The sequence below is a fragment of the Sander lucioperca genome, chromosome 15, assembly GCF_008315115.2.
Source record: "Sander lucioperca isolate FBNREF2018 chromosome 15, SLUC_FBN_1.2, whole genome shotgun sequence".
NCBI classification, from domain to species: domain Eukaryota; kingdom Metazoa; phylum Chordata; class Actinopteri; order Perciformes; family Percidae; genus Sander; species Sander lucioperca.
In genome coordinates this window covers 9,624,736-9,642,700 of record NC_050187.1, presented here as the reverse complement: position 1 = coordinate 9,642,700, position 17,965 = coordinate 9,624,736, and the positions used below count along the sequence as shown (strand labels likewise).

Genomic DNA, 17,965 nt, shown 5'->3' with positions numbered 1-17,965 from the left:
CAGACTCGGGCTTGGACCCCTAATTACCTGAGTTCACTGAGTAAGTGTTGAAATACTCCAGTATAATTAGTTGTATTGTTAGGCATTCACAGCTATCTCCAACAGTTCAGTCAGATAAAGTCACATGAGAAAAGATGGTCTCACTTACTAATGTGTGATACCATGCAAACATATTGCTCCACAGGGAATTAAATGGAGGACTTTGGAGCAGATAGTGTTATTTAATTGTGTGCTTTTCAGCTTAACAAACAGTTTAAGACTCTCTAAGACCAAAACAACAATTTGTGAATTCTTGAATTGAGTGCTGCAGCCTTTTAATCCCTTTACACTGGTGAATATTTAATGTGGAAGTAAAATAAAAAAGATCTAATTTGCACTTGAAAAACAATTAGGAAAAAGAGAGCAGGACAAATGTAAATTTATAGAGGTCAGCTTGATTTTTTTTTTTTTTTACTCTGGAGAGATTTCCTATTTTTTTGGTAAGAATTCATCCCCGCTTTAAACTGAAAAACATTAGATATCTCAGGAGACTAGTGTGCCAGAGCTTGCTCCATCTGGTCAACACTGCAACACAGAACATTGAAGTTTGTTTAGTGTCAACGAGAGAGAGAGAGCAATGCAGTGAGAGAAAGAAAGACAGAGACCAAGAGGGAGAAAGAAGAAAGGGTGGTGGGAGGAGGCCCCGGTCGAGTCCTCAAAGTGCCGGACTGTTCTACTTAAAGATCTTTAAATAGGGTGATTCACTAGAATGCCTTGTTCTCATCCGTCTCTGCTCTTGTTGAGACACCATGGGATAAACCGAGGGCTGAGCATCATGGGAAAGTGGGTTGGGGGTGTGGACGGCAGGGCAGGTTGTGTCATCACCAGAGCAGTAGTTTCGCTTTGCCAGACCTTCCTCCGCAGTGCTGCCGAGGAGGGTCTGGCTAGTCCACACAGCATTCCGGAATGGTATAAAAACGTGCTGTGGTTTATTGGCATTTTTTTAAACCAATCACAATCGTCTTGTGCGGCGCTAAGCACCAGGCAGAGCCAAGGTCCCGCTGCAAAATAGCCTCGAGAAGGAACTATGTGTAGGTTGTTTTAACGGAGCAATTCAGGAAGTGGAACGGATATAGACTGCCGGAGCAGTAGTCCATATCGCCGATGGTTCATTTACCAGATAGTTCCGGTGCTGCCGGATGTGTCGCCGGATAGCCCTCATTTTCCGCTTTCATTGTGTTAACTTTAAACTCTGAACGCTTCGAGCAACATTAACCGAAACCTCTGAGCAACATTACAGGTTGACAATGGCAAGTTTTAAGGAAAAATTGGATCATGCAACAAGGCAGCCCTGCTTGATTCATTGGGGGAATGATTGTAAAGATTTACTGTACAAAGAATATGTTTACGGCATTTGCTCTGTAACTGAGGCGTTGTGGGACCTTTGGCAGGGATTTGCTATGGACAAAATACACACGGCTGTACACTGGTTAGAGCAAATTATGTATTAGAGCATGTTACGGTATTGAGTGAACAGTTAACTTCATTATTGTATGTGGCGTTTTCTTTTGCGGGGTCTAAATGCTTCACCAAAACAACTTCCTTCCCGAGACTATTTTGAAGAGCCAGGCTCGCTGCCGGAGCTTTGCGACAATTGTGATTGGTTTAAACAAATGCAAACAGTTTTTTTCTCCTATCCAGGAGTGTATGCGCCTGTTCCGAGACCTTCCTCCACAGCGCTGTGGAGATCTGGTCTGGCCATGCGAGACTACGGGAGGAACAATTCAGAATGACCCAAATTGCTCACAGGGATCAATACAGTTTCCTCATTAGTGAATGTTTGCCCTACAGAGCCACGTTACAGACAAAATAAGGACACAAATCTTGATAAGCAAGCATCATACATAAAACATAAGACTAAGTCAAACCAATAACATAATGGATGTTTTATGCACTGGAGCCAGAGTTGCTTTGAATGCCAAGACCCATTCATGTGGTTAGTGGACTCATTTACCTTCCGTCTGAATTCTTCATGATTTCCCGGTTAGTTGATTGCCTCTAATTTCATCTGAGCATCTGGGAAAGGGGATTCATTGTGGAACAAGAGCGGAGACTGTGGGTCTTTGGATTGCCGCATGCCAGCTAAATGATCTCCAGTGGACGTAGGCTTCAATGGAGGCTAAATGGCGACAGCGAATGCTCCTCTATCTGAAGCTCATTACCCGCCTCTCGATTCCCCCAGAGACCTGGCTCAGCTTCACGTCGAGCACTTTCCTGCCAGGAGGAGGGTGATTACAACATTTTGCTTTACAAAAGCTCCCTCTCCCCTTCCCTTTTCTCATCGTTTCCTGTCTTCCCCCTCACCCTGCCTTTCTCTCTGTGGTCACCCACTTCCATCTTTCCCTCTCCTCTGTGTTTCTTTCAGATTCCCTCTCTCCTGCACCTCGCAGGCACCCCAGGGGATTCACACTCGGACTGATTTGTCTTTGTGTCCCGCCTATGATTATAACACTCAGAGACAGGCAAGCTGTGAATTGCATAGGAGAGTGTTTACTCGCTAACAGACAATAGTGAATAAGCAGAATTATGAATCATACATCAGTCTAGACAACAAAGAGTACCATAGCGGTAGCAGCAAAAACAAAACGGCATGGAAATCAAAAGCTGTTTGAAAGTGAATCACAGGAGAGCCGCAGAACGGTAAGGAGATGGGATAAACAGTGACGTGCACATGGGTACCATCCAGTCAGGGAACAGCCGAGGCCTACGCATTTCTCTGCCAAGGCTCGATGTATTCAAGACCCAGATGGGCAAAGATGTCCTTTTCAGTCGTGGCTGCCAGGAACTCTTTCTAGAGAGAGGACAAACAAACAGAAAGTCAGTGACTTGTGCAGGAATGTGCAGGAATTTGTCTCGGTGAAATCAGAATCTCAAGAATCTGAATCAGAAATAGATTTATTGCCAGGTAAGTAGCACTTACAGTACTAGGAATTTGTTTTGGTTGATGGTGCATACAGAAAACAATAATATAAAATAAACAAACAATAAATACAGAAACAAATAACACATACATACATATAACTATTTAACATTAAGAAGGAAAAAAGAGGCTGTATGGTTAGTGCAGGGTGTACAAACATGTATAGGGATGTGCACAAAGTTAAAAAAGGCAAAAGGATATATGGAATGTGCAGGGAACAGGATGTAGGATTAAGTTTCAAATCCAGTGCAAGTCCACAAAATCTCAATTTTAAGCTTCACTATTCCTGAAAATTTGGGCTGCTCAATCTGTCAATTACTTTCTCGATTAATCGGTTAGTTGATTGGTCTATAAAATTACAGAAAACGGTAAAAAATGTCGATCAGTTTTCCAAAGCCCAAGATGACGTCCTCAAATGTCTTGTTTCGTCCACAACTCAAAGATATTCAGTTTACTGTCCCAGAGGAAAATATTCACATTTAAGAAGCTGGAATCAGATGAGTTTTACCGATTAATCGATAATAAAAAATAGTTGGCAATTAATTGAATCGTTGACTAATTGATTCATCTTTGCAGCTCTACTGAAAGTATCCATGTCTTGTAGCCTGAACTGAGCTTGTATTTGGACTCCTTTCTCCGCTGCAAGCTGTCAATATCAATTTAGGATTTTATTCACCCAGTTTGTGCCAAGGCTCACACATGCAGTGATTGTGCTGATTTACATATGACCGCCCACCTCCCCTCCAACCCATAAACACTCTAACCTTGCTCTAAGTGATTGCACTCGTCAGCAGATGAGTACTTTCCCTGACAAATCACGACAGGGCTATTAACTGCTGGCTGTCCACCAACGCTATGTGATGGGTAATGTCTCTACAGAAGTGGTGACGGGGCCTGACTCACCTTGAGAGCGAGACAGCCTGGAGAGAGAGAGAGAGAGAGAGAGAGAGAGGACTGCGATTCTGACACATCCTGCCTTCAAGTGCGAAACTGGACCTGACACGTTGCGAAGAGATGGCAGAAAAACCAAGAGCGGGTCGGCTCCCACTGCCAGCCGAAAGGCAGAGACAACTGAGAGCAACTAGTCGGCAGCCAGGAGAGGGAAAACACTACAAGGCCTGTCTCCCAACATACTGGCTTGTTATTTATAATGCAAATGACAGGTTGGCCATGCGGCGGGGACAAGTGGGTGCACACTGTATGAAGTCTCTGTTCATATCACAGATCTTCTAAACCACTTTATTTGGAAGAAAGAGTGAAAGTGAGCGCACTTGAAAGGTCCATGAAAATCCCCCAATGAACAGTGTGCACACAACTTCGGTATGGAAGTGTGGTGAGTCAATGACTATGTTTGCATACATATATTATTCCGGTTTCGGCCCTTATTGCAAAAAAGACAATATTCCAACTAAGCTGTTAACATGGCTAATAAAAGTGAATATTCCACTAATATTCCAGTTTACATGCAGCCGTGAAAGATTTTTTCAAAGTTTTCCACCAGTGGCAGACTTGTTTAACCGTGCGAACACAGCGTTCCTCTTTCATTGCTTCAACCAGTTTCTTTAAACATCAGCGTTACGATGTTTTCACATATCCAAAAACCTGTTGACATTGTTTGGCTTCCAAATAAGTTTGGCTAACGTGTGGGAACCACTGGCTGTTTTGGCTACATTTTTGCTCCCGTTATTGTTAAGCTACTTATGTTAGTGGTACAATACATGTTCTGGAACAGGCTTGAAACGGCTTTACGCATTTTAAAATTATTTTGATTTCTTGTAGGAAAACTTATGTTGCCATGTAGACAACCACGTTTTTTTTCTACATTTTGGCAAATGCACCCTGAAATGTCTCGCTGCATTAGCTGCTAGCAGTTGCTGTTTGCACTCTATGTGTTTCAATGCAATTAGTCTGGCATTGCCAGACCTATCGCCATAGCACTGTCAGCGCCGGAGTATGGTCTGACTACACCGCTTAAAAAAAACGTCCTGGCTTGTTTGCATTCATTTTAAACCAATCACAACTGTTCTGGCCAGCGCTAAGCCCTGGATGCAGCAACGGTGCCCTTACAGAATAGATGGCGGAGATAGCGGAAGGGGAGAAAGGTATGTCAGGTTTTATCCCAGCCATGTACATCTGGTCAGCCAGATTAACAATGCAATTAAGTCAGAAAGGGTAAATCTGGTTTCTCTTATTGGGGTAGAGGATTAAACTCTTGGTAGGATGCAGATTTCACTGCCATGTATACGATACCGCAATCTCTGGAAAGACCAAGTTGCGGATTCCTGGGTGTTTGTGTGTGATGTCCGTGTTTGGATTGCCAGTTTTGATGCAAATTGCGTAGATCAGGTTTGACTTGTAATTTCATATGTCAGACTTGCTGTAATACCTTGATGGCGATGATATAAATGCTGGCCAAAACTACAAAAATAAGACAACAGGTGTGTTAACCAATCATATCCTTTAAGGTCCACTTCTGAAAATCAGTGCACTCTGAGGTTAGCTCTATTTCTAGCCCTCATTTTCTCATGCATACAAAATATTTAATCATTGCTGTCCAGAGCAATATTATCGCTCCTTAATATAAAAAAAAACAAAACGGTGTATTGTTAGTGAAACAGTATTATATTTGACTGAAACCATCCCGAGGCCCATAATGTGGTCCACTTCTGCCTGTATTTTTCATTGTGCTCATAAGCCTGAACTCATTTATTGCTCTCACCACTCGGAACACGTGAAATGCAGACACAGATCGCTGCAATTTATGATGCGGCAAGCTATACTTAAACATACAGGTGATAAAAAGTGGAGGCAGGGAGGGAGGAGGAATGAAAGACAACAGGAAAGAAAGAACACTGCTGGACAAAGCTGATTTGATTTAGAGCAAATCCCCATTTCCAACAGCACAAGGCAGGACTTATTGTTCAGAGGAAACAGAGGGCAACTCAGGAGATCCAACTAAAGGAGAAAACAACAGGGTACAGATGAGATTCTCAACATTTCCAATTTAGCCATTGTCCTGGATCAGGGCTAAAGCCCTCCCACCGCGGCACTGTCCACTTTCCTCAATTCGTACAATCCTCACATGCCCTCAGGGAGACGCTGCTTTATTTACTTAGCACAACACAGTGTGGGATCTCTGAGAGAAAAATCCACTAGCCTTGTGTACCTCTGAGTTCTCCCCTTTAAACGTACACAGGGAAGCTACACTTGAAATGGCAAAAAAAACAGCTTTTTGGTATCTCAAAAGGAGCTTAGAGTTTAAGAACAGAGCGGCGGAAAACGAAAAGGAGAGGTTATCTGTCTGAGACACTCGGGTTCTCCATGACTGGCAAGCCATCAGCACCGCAAGCCAGAATGGAAGCCGTGTGTGTTACCGCGAGCCAGTGTCCTTGACTTAATAAGCCGCTAATCAGCCACATGTTTCTCTGTCCACCACGTAATGACATCCCTCGTGGACATGAACACCTATCAGTTCCTGCAAAACATCTGCCCCTTCTCTGCTGCCCGTCATCCTCCTTCTGCCACCCGGCCCACTGCTTGATGGATGGAGCTGATGGACATGGCTGCCTGCCCGGCTCTGGCCTGACTTAGCTGACACATCGAGAGAGAGAGAGAGAGAGAGAGAGGGGGAGACCGAGAGACAAAGAGGAAACCAGCAAGCGTTCAAAGGACAGAAACATGGAGGAAGCTCAATATCAACACAAATGAGACATCGCATGAAAACGTATGCACAACAATTTGTATGATATCCTACAAAATTACGACGCGGCTGGCCGGCACATGCCAGTTAAGTTAAGCAGCCTTTACAGTTAAGTTTAGCAGACAAAAGATGACAGTGAGCCAGGTAAAAACGGTCATTTCAGCCGACTTTGCAGTTGAGTTTAGCCGACAAGTGGTGACGACAGAAAGATTTTTTTTTTTAAATTGCGGTTTGGGTTAAAACACCGGCCCATGTACTCCTGGGACACAAACACCTGTTTCCTGGGTGAAAGTCTCGTGTTTCCCCTTAACTTCTTCCAAGACACAAACTCCACTCCCCTAATTGAAAGCGCTGTGTTTTAGGACCCTTCCATCCACCCTGACCTCCTCCTTACACAGCTATTCGCTGTCTTAAACAGTGGCAGTCTATGTGGTGCATACAGTAATAAATATGTGGAATACATACAAATTACAGGGCATTACTTTTAGTAGCTATATGTAAGAATGGTTCCTCAGAACAGCCTGAAATAGGCAACTGTTTCACATAACAACAGTTATGTACACAGCAATTATAAGGCGATGATATGTTAATGTTTTACAGCTTGTTGAGCTGCATCCAAGTGGCATACAAATCTATTAATGCAGGTGCAAAATGTTTTGCAGTGTAGGTGATGATTAACAAACCCAGTGGCTATCGACGATTGATTTTTATATTTACAATGAAGATGTGTGGTGGTTTCCTGTATCCACATCTATTGCAATGTGAACTGTTTGTGTGTGTACAATTAAGGGATTAAACAAGAGACAGAAATAATATGCGAGGTAAGGATCTCATATAAACACGGCACACCTATTAGGCAGTATCAGACAGAGAGAGATATCTTTAGAAACACAGCGAGACAAAAGAAAAAAGAAGTCTGCTAAGAGAACCAAGGTACAGGTCATGTGGAGAAGTATGCAAACACAACTTGAAATGCATGCAAATTGACTTAGCAACATAGCAATTCTCTGGTAGTAAAATGTATCTGAACAAAAAAGCCTCAGTAAGTGTGCAGTCATCTCGCTTTCAGTACAGACTGTCTGCTTGGACGCAGCAGCGATAGCCACTTATCAAACACTCGAGTATTGAGGTCAGGCTGAATGGCGATGCACATAAAGCTTTTGAATCAGTTTTTAACACGTATTTTCACGGGTCAAAATGGTAAGAGGAACATATTAAGAGTACAGTATTTTATGTCTGAGGACATACGCCTTCATATAAAGAGTCAAAGGTTTTTTTTCACCTGTATTTCAGGCTATGAAATCAGCTAATGTTCTCAGTCTCCTGCTTACTTATTTGGACTTTCTTCTTCTCACTGACAGTTAGAAATAGATTACTTTATTGCCAAGAGATCAAGAAGAAAAAAATCCTTTGATTGCCTTTAAGTTAATTTGTCTTTATTGCAGCACACAGGAAAGGGCTGACAAGGGCAGAAAAAAAGCGGTAAATCGATTATGCCCTTGTGTCTTCCTCCTGCAACGATCCGCCGCACACCCACACTTCCCCTGTGCTCGGGGTCTGCGAGAGCTCAGTTCACAGGACAGCCAGAGCAACCAGCGAGGGCACAGACACCTCACTAATCACACCGGCAATTAGCGCAAGCATCATAAAGCACTGCTGCCTATAAAACAGCTATTGAGTTTAGTGTTACCGTCATTACCTATCCGTCCCCAGCTTGCTAATCAGCCCGTGCACTGGGCAGAGAGGCAGACGGCTAGCAAATAATGAACTCCTAATCAGAAGCAATGGGATCCTCACTCGACATTCTCTGGTGTTATGGCTCTATGCTCCCGTGGAGGAGTAAACATTTGCAAATCAAAGTTATTTAGTTGATTAGGCTGCCCAAAGGTAATGAACAGATACAGTCAAGAGTATGAGAGAAGTGCAATAAAAATCCCTATGTCTTTCAAGTGTCCTTGTGATGTCATGTTGTCAAAGTAGACCTTCTAAATGTATATTACTATTTGCATATCATTGTCATTGAATAAAGGGATTGGATGCAAAGAAAGCTGTCATTCGCTAGTGCTTTAAAAGTTCACACAACTCAAATATTAGGGGTGTGAATCTACACTGGCCTCGCAATTCGATTACGATGATCCTGTCAACGATTCGAATCGATTCGATATCCCGATGCATCACCTCCTCAATATTATTATACATTGATACAAATGGTTTTCATCGACAAATTCAAGGAGTCAGATATGTATGAACTCCAGTGGTGTAGTCTAATGTATTGTAGTGGGTATACTGTAATGTATATATATAAACTTAGCACAAAAAGTAAGGAAATTTGTGTTTGGTAATTTATTTCTCTGTGGTAACAATGCTTTTTGGCAATAAATCTTATACTCTTGGAAAGCCTGTTTAGTTCCCTTTCAAATGGTGCCCCATTTGTAAGGAGTTATATATATACTTATATACTTATATATAAGTTTATATATTCGCCAGAATTTGCCTTTGGGGGAGGGGGGGGCCGTATCATAGTGGGGGATCTGGGTGTCCTCCCCAGGGAAGTTTTGAGCATCAACGACTTCATTTCCTGTATTCGGATACACTTTTATGCTCCAATTTACGGTGGAAATACCTTTATTTAGCCTATGTGAAGAAGAAAAACACAGATGACAATTCAAAATATATCAAAAATAAAATGGAAAGTATGTTATTGCATGTCATTGGGCATTTTTAAGTGGATATGTGGAAATCCTGGAGCTTTCTTAGTGGGTATACTGCATATGCCTGCGTATCACGTAGACTACACCACTGATGAACTCCCCTTTTTATTGTATCTGCTCTTAAAAAAGACACTTCCTGAATGTAGCGGAGTCTGAACACAGCAGACAAAAAGCAAAAACTAAAAAAAGCAGCAAACGGAAAATCAACAAGCAACATCAGTAATCAATTATGGTCTGTCACTGCATTGATGCAGAATCGTTCAGGTCCGCATAGCAATGCATTGATGCAATGATTAATTTTATCCCTATCAAATATATATTCAAATTAACTTCAGTTGTTTCATTACTTTGATATCGGCCTTGAAATGTTTTCTCGTGCTGTATATGTCTCACTCAGTTCCATCATCATAAACAATGATCAGGTATGCACTATGTATAATCAGGTGCTACAGAGAGAATGTCTGAACACACCCAACGCTGTTTGACCCTTTGTCACAAATGTTTGACTACTATGGACAATATGTTAATCATGGATTTTCTGCACATCCATAACTACAGTAAAGACTAATCAGCAACACATATGTTGTTCATTGAAGTTACAACAGTAAATCCCCCATTGTTAGTTTTTCTCCAAACTAATGACAATATATCCATTTAAAGGCATTACTTTAGCTTTAACTCCTAAAAAGTCAATTTTTAAGTACATTTATTTACTTAAATATTATTCCCCCTGACATACAACATGTCAACTTGGACAATTGTCCTTTCACAATGTTCATTTGCTGCCTTCACCCTTTTAATTTGCATTTATTAGGGTATAATCTTCCTAAAGTTCATCGCTGAAGTTTGGAGGCATCTTGTGAACTTGTGAAGTGTCAGAATGGCTGTCTGCCGCGGTCGTATGAAGTTCTGTCTAATCGGTGGAGCCTGTAATTGTAGCTTGACTCTTCCTCACATGGACCCAAACAGAACAATCTTCTAATGATAACAATAAATTAACTTTCTCTGCTCCACTGAAGCTCATAAATAATTAATTGGTTTGTTGAAGAGTGGCCGGTTTTGCGTGACCAAATTACTTCCTGCTCCAGACAGTGTGATCGGATGCTGCTGCCTCAGCACTCCTCACATTCTGCTCAATTAAAACAGCACATTGGCAAAATATGAGCTGTGTTTGGGAATTTTAATGACACGTTTTTGTATGATATGAGCCAGGATCATATGATTCGTTTGATCAGTCACACCACTGGAGAGGCAGCAAATCATGGGATTCGGTAGGAATATGCTATTCCTGAAGGTTAGAAATGCAGGTTGTGACCAAAAATGATTCCAAAATTAATGAATTAAAGTTGTTTTCGCAAATTATGAAAACACATTTGATCTGTTTTTACCAGATCCGGGTTGAAGTCGAACGTATATACGCCGCCATAACTGTGGTGGCACCTCACCTTAAAACATGTGAAACAACAAGGGAAGCATTTTGCTTTTCAACTGCTTTTGCCTATAAATATCAACAAAGAACCGGTTATATGAAATATATCAGGCTTCAAAATTAACTGTTTTGTCCACCAGCCAAATGGCTAGTAAATGTTCAAATTTTACCAGCCACTCAACGTAGATGGTGCTAATCTTAAACCCTGAATATAGCCATCATCATGCCTTTGAAATTAAGCTTATGATGCAAAACACAACATTTTTAGGACCGATGTCTACTTGCAGTGTGCAGCTGATTTCTTGCTAGGCAATAAACGCTTTGAATATTTCCTGTCCAAAAAATATACTTTTACAATTTCATGTGTTCAAGATTTTTTTGTTTTTAAATAATGTATTCAATGCATTCCATATATATGCTGTCAAAACCAATTTTCAAAATAATGTTTTGAGACTGTCTGAGGGGGGCGATGCTGACTGTGATCAACCCAAATATAAGCGCTCCCACAGTCAGTGATTGCATTCAGTTTTATTCTGCAGCCGGCAGCAAGCACAACACATAAATCAGCCAGTGGTTTCATCTATAAGGGCACTCGGGGTTCTATTTTTGTGACAGTGCATTGGTGGGCTTTGTGTTGGCCTTTTTGCCAGATACACATAGCTTTATTTCCTTTGATGGCAGTCATCTTGCATTTTGATAACTCACTGTGATGGTGAATGTCCCATTGGGGAGCAAAAGGTGCAATATAGTGTGTGTCAGTAATAATCAAGCAGTGCTGGGTAAGTTTGGTGTCAGGGCTGGACTGTGGGTTTACGGAAAGTCTCGGTCAGAGTTTCATGGCAGATGAAGGAGTCATTTTCTGTGTTATTTCCACGGCTTTACCAAGCACTGCACATATCAAGAGATCCTAAAGGGGACATGTTATGCTTTTCCGTATTTTCGGTCATATCTACAATGTTATAATGTCGGATTTTCATGTAAAACGTGGCCAAAACTTCAAATTACGAGGTAAATGCATTTTAGAGAAATCCCCATGAGCTAAAACGTTCAGATTTCCAACTGCTCTGAACGCTCCGGTTTCAACAGTTTTTTCTACTCTCAGCAAAGTCTTCCGCAACTCTAAGCCGGACTTCTATGATTGGTTATCTGCTCCAGGCAGGAACTACTGAAGTGTTTTTTTAAGCTACTGCGCTGTTAACATTGTTGCATGTAGCTACATGCTAACGGCAGTAAACAATGTCACCTTGGCTGCCAGTGTCGTTAAATTCTCCCCAATTCCGGGTCACATTACTCCTGAAACATTTATAGTTATGGAGTTTTTGGTTTAAAAGCCTTATCTGCGATTTTTGACTGTAGAAAGTGCTGCTATATTCCATTAGTGTCCACTGCTAACTATAGGAGCTACATGCTGTACCTTTACTGCTGGGACATGTCCGTTTGTGTAGTATTTGGTTTAGAGGCCTTTATTTTCATGGTACAAAGTCCTGCTATATACTCCGTTGCAGTAGCTCCAGCTGAGACTAGTGAAACAACAGCGTAGGCTGTGGATTGAAGCACAGATTCCAGGAAACACTCTGGCCAATCAGAGCAGACTGGGCTTTGTCGGGAGGGGGGCTTAAAGAGACAGGCGCTCCTACAGAGCGTCTCATACAGAGGGTGAATACAGGTGCAGCAGCCATGGGCAGCATGAGAAAAATAAAGCGTTAAAGTGAAAAATAAACATTAAAGCATGTAAACATGTACTAGTACAAACACAAAATACAAGTACTAACCTGAAAATGCTATATAATAGTTGCCCTTTAAAACTTTCAAATAATCTCCATTTTTCATTCTAAATGCTGTATACTTTATGGCTGTGCTTGTAATTATTACCATCCAGCACAGAACTGCCAATATGCGTCATCATCTATCATTGAACGGTTTCCTCCATTGGAAAATTGTTCTCTTATGTTGCCAAATGTGCTATCTCTTCCCACGCCAATTTAATTTAAGGTACCATATATTTACTTCAGAGTCCCATTGGGAGAGGCTTTTGTGACAGAAAATCTTTTGTAGTGGATGTTTGCTCTTAACTATTCAGTCGCTCAGAGCAGACTGCTTTTAAAAGGAATAAAAGAAAGAGAAAAATCGGATTTGTCATGAATCATGTCAGGGCCTACACTGGCTGATTAATGTATTCTTCCTAATCGCACCCTAGTTCCAACCAAGGTTAAATGAAATAACGAAAACTAGGTGGGGAAAAACATTGTTAATTGAAATAAAAATGTACACAGTCTATGCCATAGACATAGTTTCCGACTGGGAACCCAGAAAGTCCGACATTACATGTCAAACTAAACACAACATAGTCCCACATATGCCCCACGCCTGGCATCATGGCGGTACCAGAAGTCAGAAAAAAGTGGCAGAGCCCTATTTGATTATGACTGTGTCAGATAAAAGCAAGTGCCTTGCAGTGGAAGGTGGTTGTTAGAATAATTATATTATCAAGAATAGACAGAGACCACTGAAGATATATTAAAGTTAATTTTACTTGAGAACCCAACAAGGAGGCCTTATCCGCACTACAGAATAGTACAGACAATGACCTAACAAAAAGCTCTCTACAGCTGCTTTTTATAATAACAAGTGTAATGCAAGAAATCATGATACAAGAGTTGGTGTCGTCAGTTGTTATCTGGTAAGGGACGATGACGTCTCCCCTATCTAGTCAGGGAGCGCCTGTTCCTTCCTCAGCATCACACGCAATGGCTCCATGTTATCTTGTTTAGAGTATTCAGTATAATATTATTCTATGCAAACAGTTTAATAATAACAAGAGAGAAAGTATGTAAATCAAAATTTCCCTAACAGTGGTAAAATATGTGGACAATTTATTAAAGGGAAAAATCCCACGAATTTGAAAGTACATTTGAGAAGCACGCACAAGAAGGCTAACCTAGCTAACCTTAACAAGGTAAAGGAGAACGCAAAGCCCCCTTTCCTCAAAACAGAAGCTAACCCTGGTACAGGGCATGGATGTATGGGTACAGGGCCAGGCAGCATGACGGAGACAACAGCAGGACAGAGAACACTATAGGAGGGCTTTCACCAGCGACCCGATAGCTACTGGTTAGTACATACGCAGGAACACCATAAGCGGAAGGAAGCGTGGGTTAATATGTGGATTAATACTGGGATGTCAACACAACTGTGTGAGTCGATTGACTTCAAAAAGTTCGCCAATTTACTTGAATCAAAGTTCAAAACACCTGTTGATGTATGTCTTCTTTAGTCTGTTGGCTATTTAGGTTGTTTCCTGGTACATGTCACTTACACATTTTGCACTTACTGCGGCATCTTGTGTAGACTGTTTACATATTTGTGCTCATCATATGTACATTTTATGTACTGGTGTTATTGTTGAATACACTGTGAATACATATTTATAAAATTGTATGATGTTTTTGTTGAGTTATTATTACAGAATACTTTTCCTGACCTTTTTGAATCTTGCCCCGGTCAAATAACCCATATTACAAAAAAAGACTAAAACTAAGACTAAGACTAATTAAAAACTAAACTAAAAGTAAGCATTTTCAAAAAATAAAAAATAAACCAAACTAGCAAACCCGCTTTAAACTAATTAAAACTAAACTGAATTTGAAAACAAAAAGTCAAAACGAAATAAAAATAAAAACCAATGAAAAATGCAAAACCATAATAACCTTGGTTCCAACACAGTGTCACTGGGGCCACAAGGTGACAAAAAAACAACAACAGTTGCCACATCCTGTGCCCCTGCACCATTACATAAATAGAGCCTTGGATGAGATGCAGCTTCGTATCTTTGCTTTGCCCTCTCATATTTCGGCCAACGAACCTCAGTTGTTGGTTCTGCAAACAGAAAATGCATTACCTCTGTGCACGAGGGATCTGATCAACAAACTGTGTTTATATATAGCTCATGTACAACCTTTCATGAGGCTGAGTCATCAATGTATGACGGCAACTGACAACAGGGTTGCCAAACAGAAACATTTACATATTTTTATTAAATCCTGATCCAGCCCTTAATGTGCTCATGGCTATCAATTGTAGTTGAAGTGCAGGTTGTATACACACACCTAAACAGAACATGATTACTAATATCTGCGGAATGAAGACTTATTTTGCTGATTTGAATTTTTTTGATTTTTTTTTGTACAGTCAAGTTCAAAGATTTGGAGTCACTGACTGTGTAGTCTTGACTCGTTCCCCAAGGTTATCGCCATAATAATCACACAGATTCAGTCAGTTTCATGTCATGTTTAGTTCAGTACAAAAACTAGTCCCATTTGTCATCCAGCGCATGGGAGGAAGTTCCAGGTGCTTCCCGTAAGGAAAGCTAAAGGAGGCGGCTGTGTGCTGCTCGTTATCAGAGGTGGGAAGGTTAACCAGGCGTGCATTTGCCAGACCAAGCAGTTAGCCTTATCTCTTGTGTAACTTAAGCTTACTGTTCAAAAACACTTTGGATAAAACACAAATCTCATCTTTGTGCAGCCCGTCCTAGCTTGTTTTCAAGTATGGAATAAGCTTATTGCTGCTTTCTTGTGGTCGACACCAACTGTCGTTACACTGGGTGTTTCCTGCTCTGAGGCAACAGACTTGGTGCAGCACGAGTTGAAGAGGACATTGGAAAACATGCTCTAATACCTGAGCCACAGCTGCCCCTGTAGGGGGGTCTGGCAGTGGTGCCCATAGAAATCTTTCATAGTGGTGGCCAGATGAACTGAAAATCTTGGGGTGGCAAAGCCAGAACTGGATTTCAGGATTTCAATTATGCTGCCTGCTGTTTGTTTGACCCATCAACCACCTCAACCTGCCTCCAGATGTGGAGTTTTGCGCTCCTACACTTTGTCACCTTACTTCCTGCTTTGCTCCCGTCATCATTTCCATGGCCACTAGAGGGCGCAGCCACTATAAACACAAATATGAGACGTAATTGCTGCTTAAACAAACCACTTATGGGCTTGTTTTCCGGGGCAGGACAGTCTCTGTTTATAATGTAGAATTATCACATCATGATTGTTTCTTTGGCTGTTACTGTATTTTAGTAAGCTATTACTACCAAGTCATCATCATAGCTGACAACAGCACTACAGTGACAATGATTCAGTATAGTCGGTTCAGTTTAAAAAGTCTGTGGTCAAAATGTGTGCGTACATGTACTGAACACCTCTTGCAACATGAGCTCTCCTTTTCCTGGTATTCTAGATTGAAGCCAGCCATGCCTTTCAGAGAGCACGGTAGCACAGAGACCACAAATAAGCCTGAACCACCCCAATGATTGTTCAGTCCAGTGTCCCTGTAAATAAATCATGGGGCAAACTGAAATGAGAGACCCGGATGGACGGGTGGCTGTGCCACCGCAAGGGCTGTGTCAATTAATGTTACATGACAAGCGGACACGGCTCGACACTGGGACTTTCCTGAAACCTTCTGCCATTCACTTTCATCAATAATGGATTGGAATCTGTCTCCTGAGTGAGCCGACACCCTGGTTCAGCCCAATCCCCAGGCAGCCCCCACCTGCAAAATCTCCATCTCTCATTATATTCCCTTCTTTGTCCTCTCCTTCCATAGCAAGTTCACAGAGTCAACTAATTTCTTCTCTTTGCACTGTAATTTAAAAAAAAAATAAAAAATTCATTGCAGGTTGCAGGATTTGGGGGGATAATAGCATGCTATTGAATTTATTAATTTTATGTGCAAAAGGCAGGCTCAATAGAATCTATAAATACTTCCTATACTTTATTTTCACCCATTAAGCCCTGGTAACAGGCACTGTGTGGGTGGATGGGAGGATGGAGACGTTGAGGTTCAGTGGCGATGGTGAAACGGGTGACGGAGGAAAGAGGGGGTGGTGAAATTCAAGTACAGTAAGCAAAAGGATAATATTCATGCAATTATCCTGAATGTCTTTCTCTTCTTTTAGAAATGTCCCCTAGCAGTGTCCATCATTCTTCTCCCCTAATTCCCCTTAATTCCAGTCTATTTTTCAACAGTTCCACATTCCCTCCTCTATCATTACCCCCCTTCTGTCAGGCAATAGCTGTCAATATGATTTATCATCAATGCTATCTGATGTAGTTGTCCCACTGTGAAGGCTGATTAGATGACCATCCTGCTGATACAGCCTCGTCAGGGATGACAGTCTACGGGAATGGCAACAAAATCCTCCCGTCTGTTTCCATCTCTTCATGTGTCACTCTGTCTCGTCCACTCTCCCCTGTTTTATTGTCATGACCGTTTGCCTTTTCTTAGCACATTTCCACATCAAGCATCACATGCCAGCCTCTTAAAGCTCTAGGCACTACTAACTTTTCAGTTTAAAACCAGCATGTAGCTGCCCAACTGCAGCTTTATTATTTATCATGTATTATTTTCTTTGTAATTATGAAGATTTTTGCAGTAACATATTGGTTTTTGTTCACAAATAACATTTTTACAACATCTATTGGCCCAGTGAGTGACGCAATCTGTTCTTTGTTGCCGGCTCTAGGGACGGGAATGTCGGTTGGTCAGTCCAGCGCTTTGGTCCAGACTCTGATACCCTGACTTTTATTTAGCACCTCCACAGACTGTATAAAATATGGACGTATGGACGTCTCCGTGACGTCACCCATCTGTTTCTGGAGAGCCAAAATGAAGCTCAAAGTGGGCGGCTCCCTGTGGTTCCGGCGGTTAGCCGGTTAGTTTTGGTTTCACACTACAGTTATCTGGACCGAAACTACCTCTTTTGGTGGGACCAAATTTTGTCTACTCGGTCCGGAACGTAGTCTACACCTGTAAATTTGGTTTGGATCAAACTGAAAATCCAGAAAATCCGGACTAAACAAGGTAGGTGCCCCTTAGTTCCTGACGTTGGCTAATCCAAAAAGGGCAAAGAGGTGAACGCGGACTGAATAAAGCCTAAAGTCTATGCTCGCCTCCAGTGACAACAGCCACCTGTCACTCAAAGTGACCAGCCCTTAAATATGCAAAACTTTTATCCTTAAAAAATTTTACTTCACAGAGCTGCTATCATGCATGCAGTCTTTTAGTCTTGTTTCTTTACTACAGTATCTGCTCTCTGCATGCCGTGTGTTCTGTGTATTTGTGGAAATAAAAAAATAAAAAATGGAACCTTCTTAATCACAACTTTA

At 41.5% G+C, this 17,965-nt stretch overlaps 1 protein-coding gene across 2 annotated transcripts in view; it reads right to left on the bottom strand.

Moving 5' to 3' along the window:
• Positions 1–1,088: 1,088 nt before the first annotated feature.
• Positions 1,089–17,965, bottom strand: part of dntt (deoxynucleotidyltransferase, terminal) — a 115,518-nt gene continuing 98,641 nt past the window's right edge. For both annotated transcript variants that reach the window (XM_031296858.2, XM_031296859.2), the window contains exon 11: positions 1,089–2,830. In XM_031296858.2, coding sequence (XP_031152718.1) covers positions 2,744–2,830 — 87 coding nt within the window. In that variant the 3' untranslated portion in view covers positions 1,089–2,743. The remainder of the gene's footprint in view (positions 2,831–17,965) is intronic.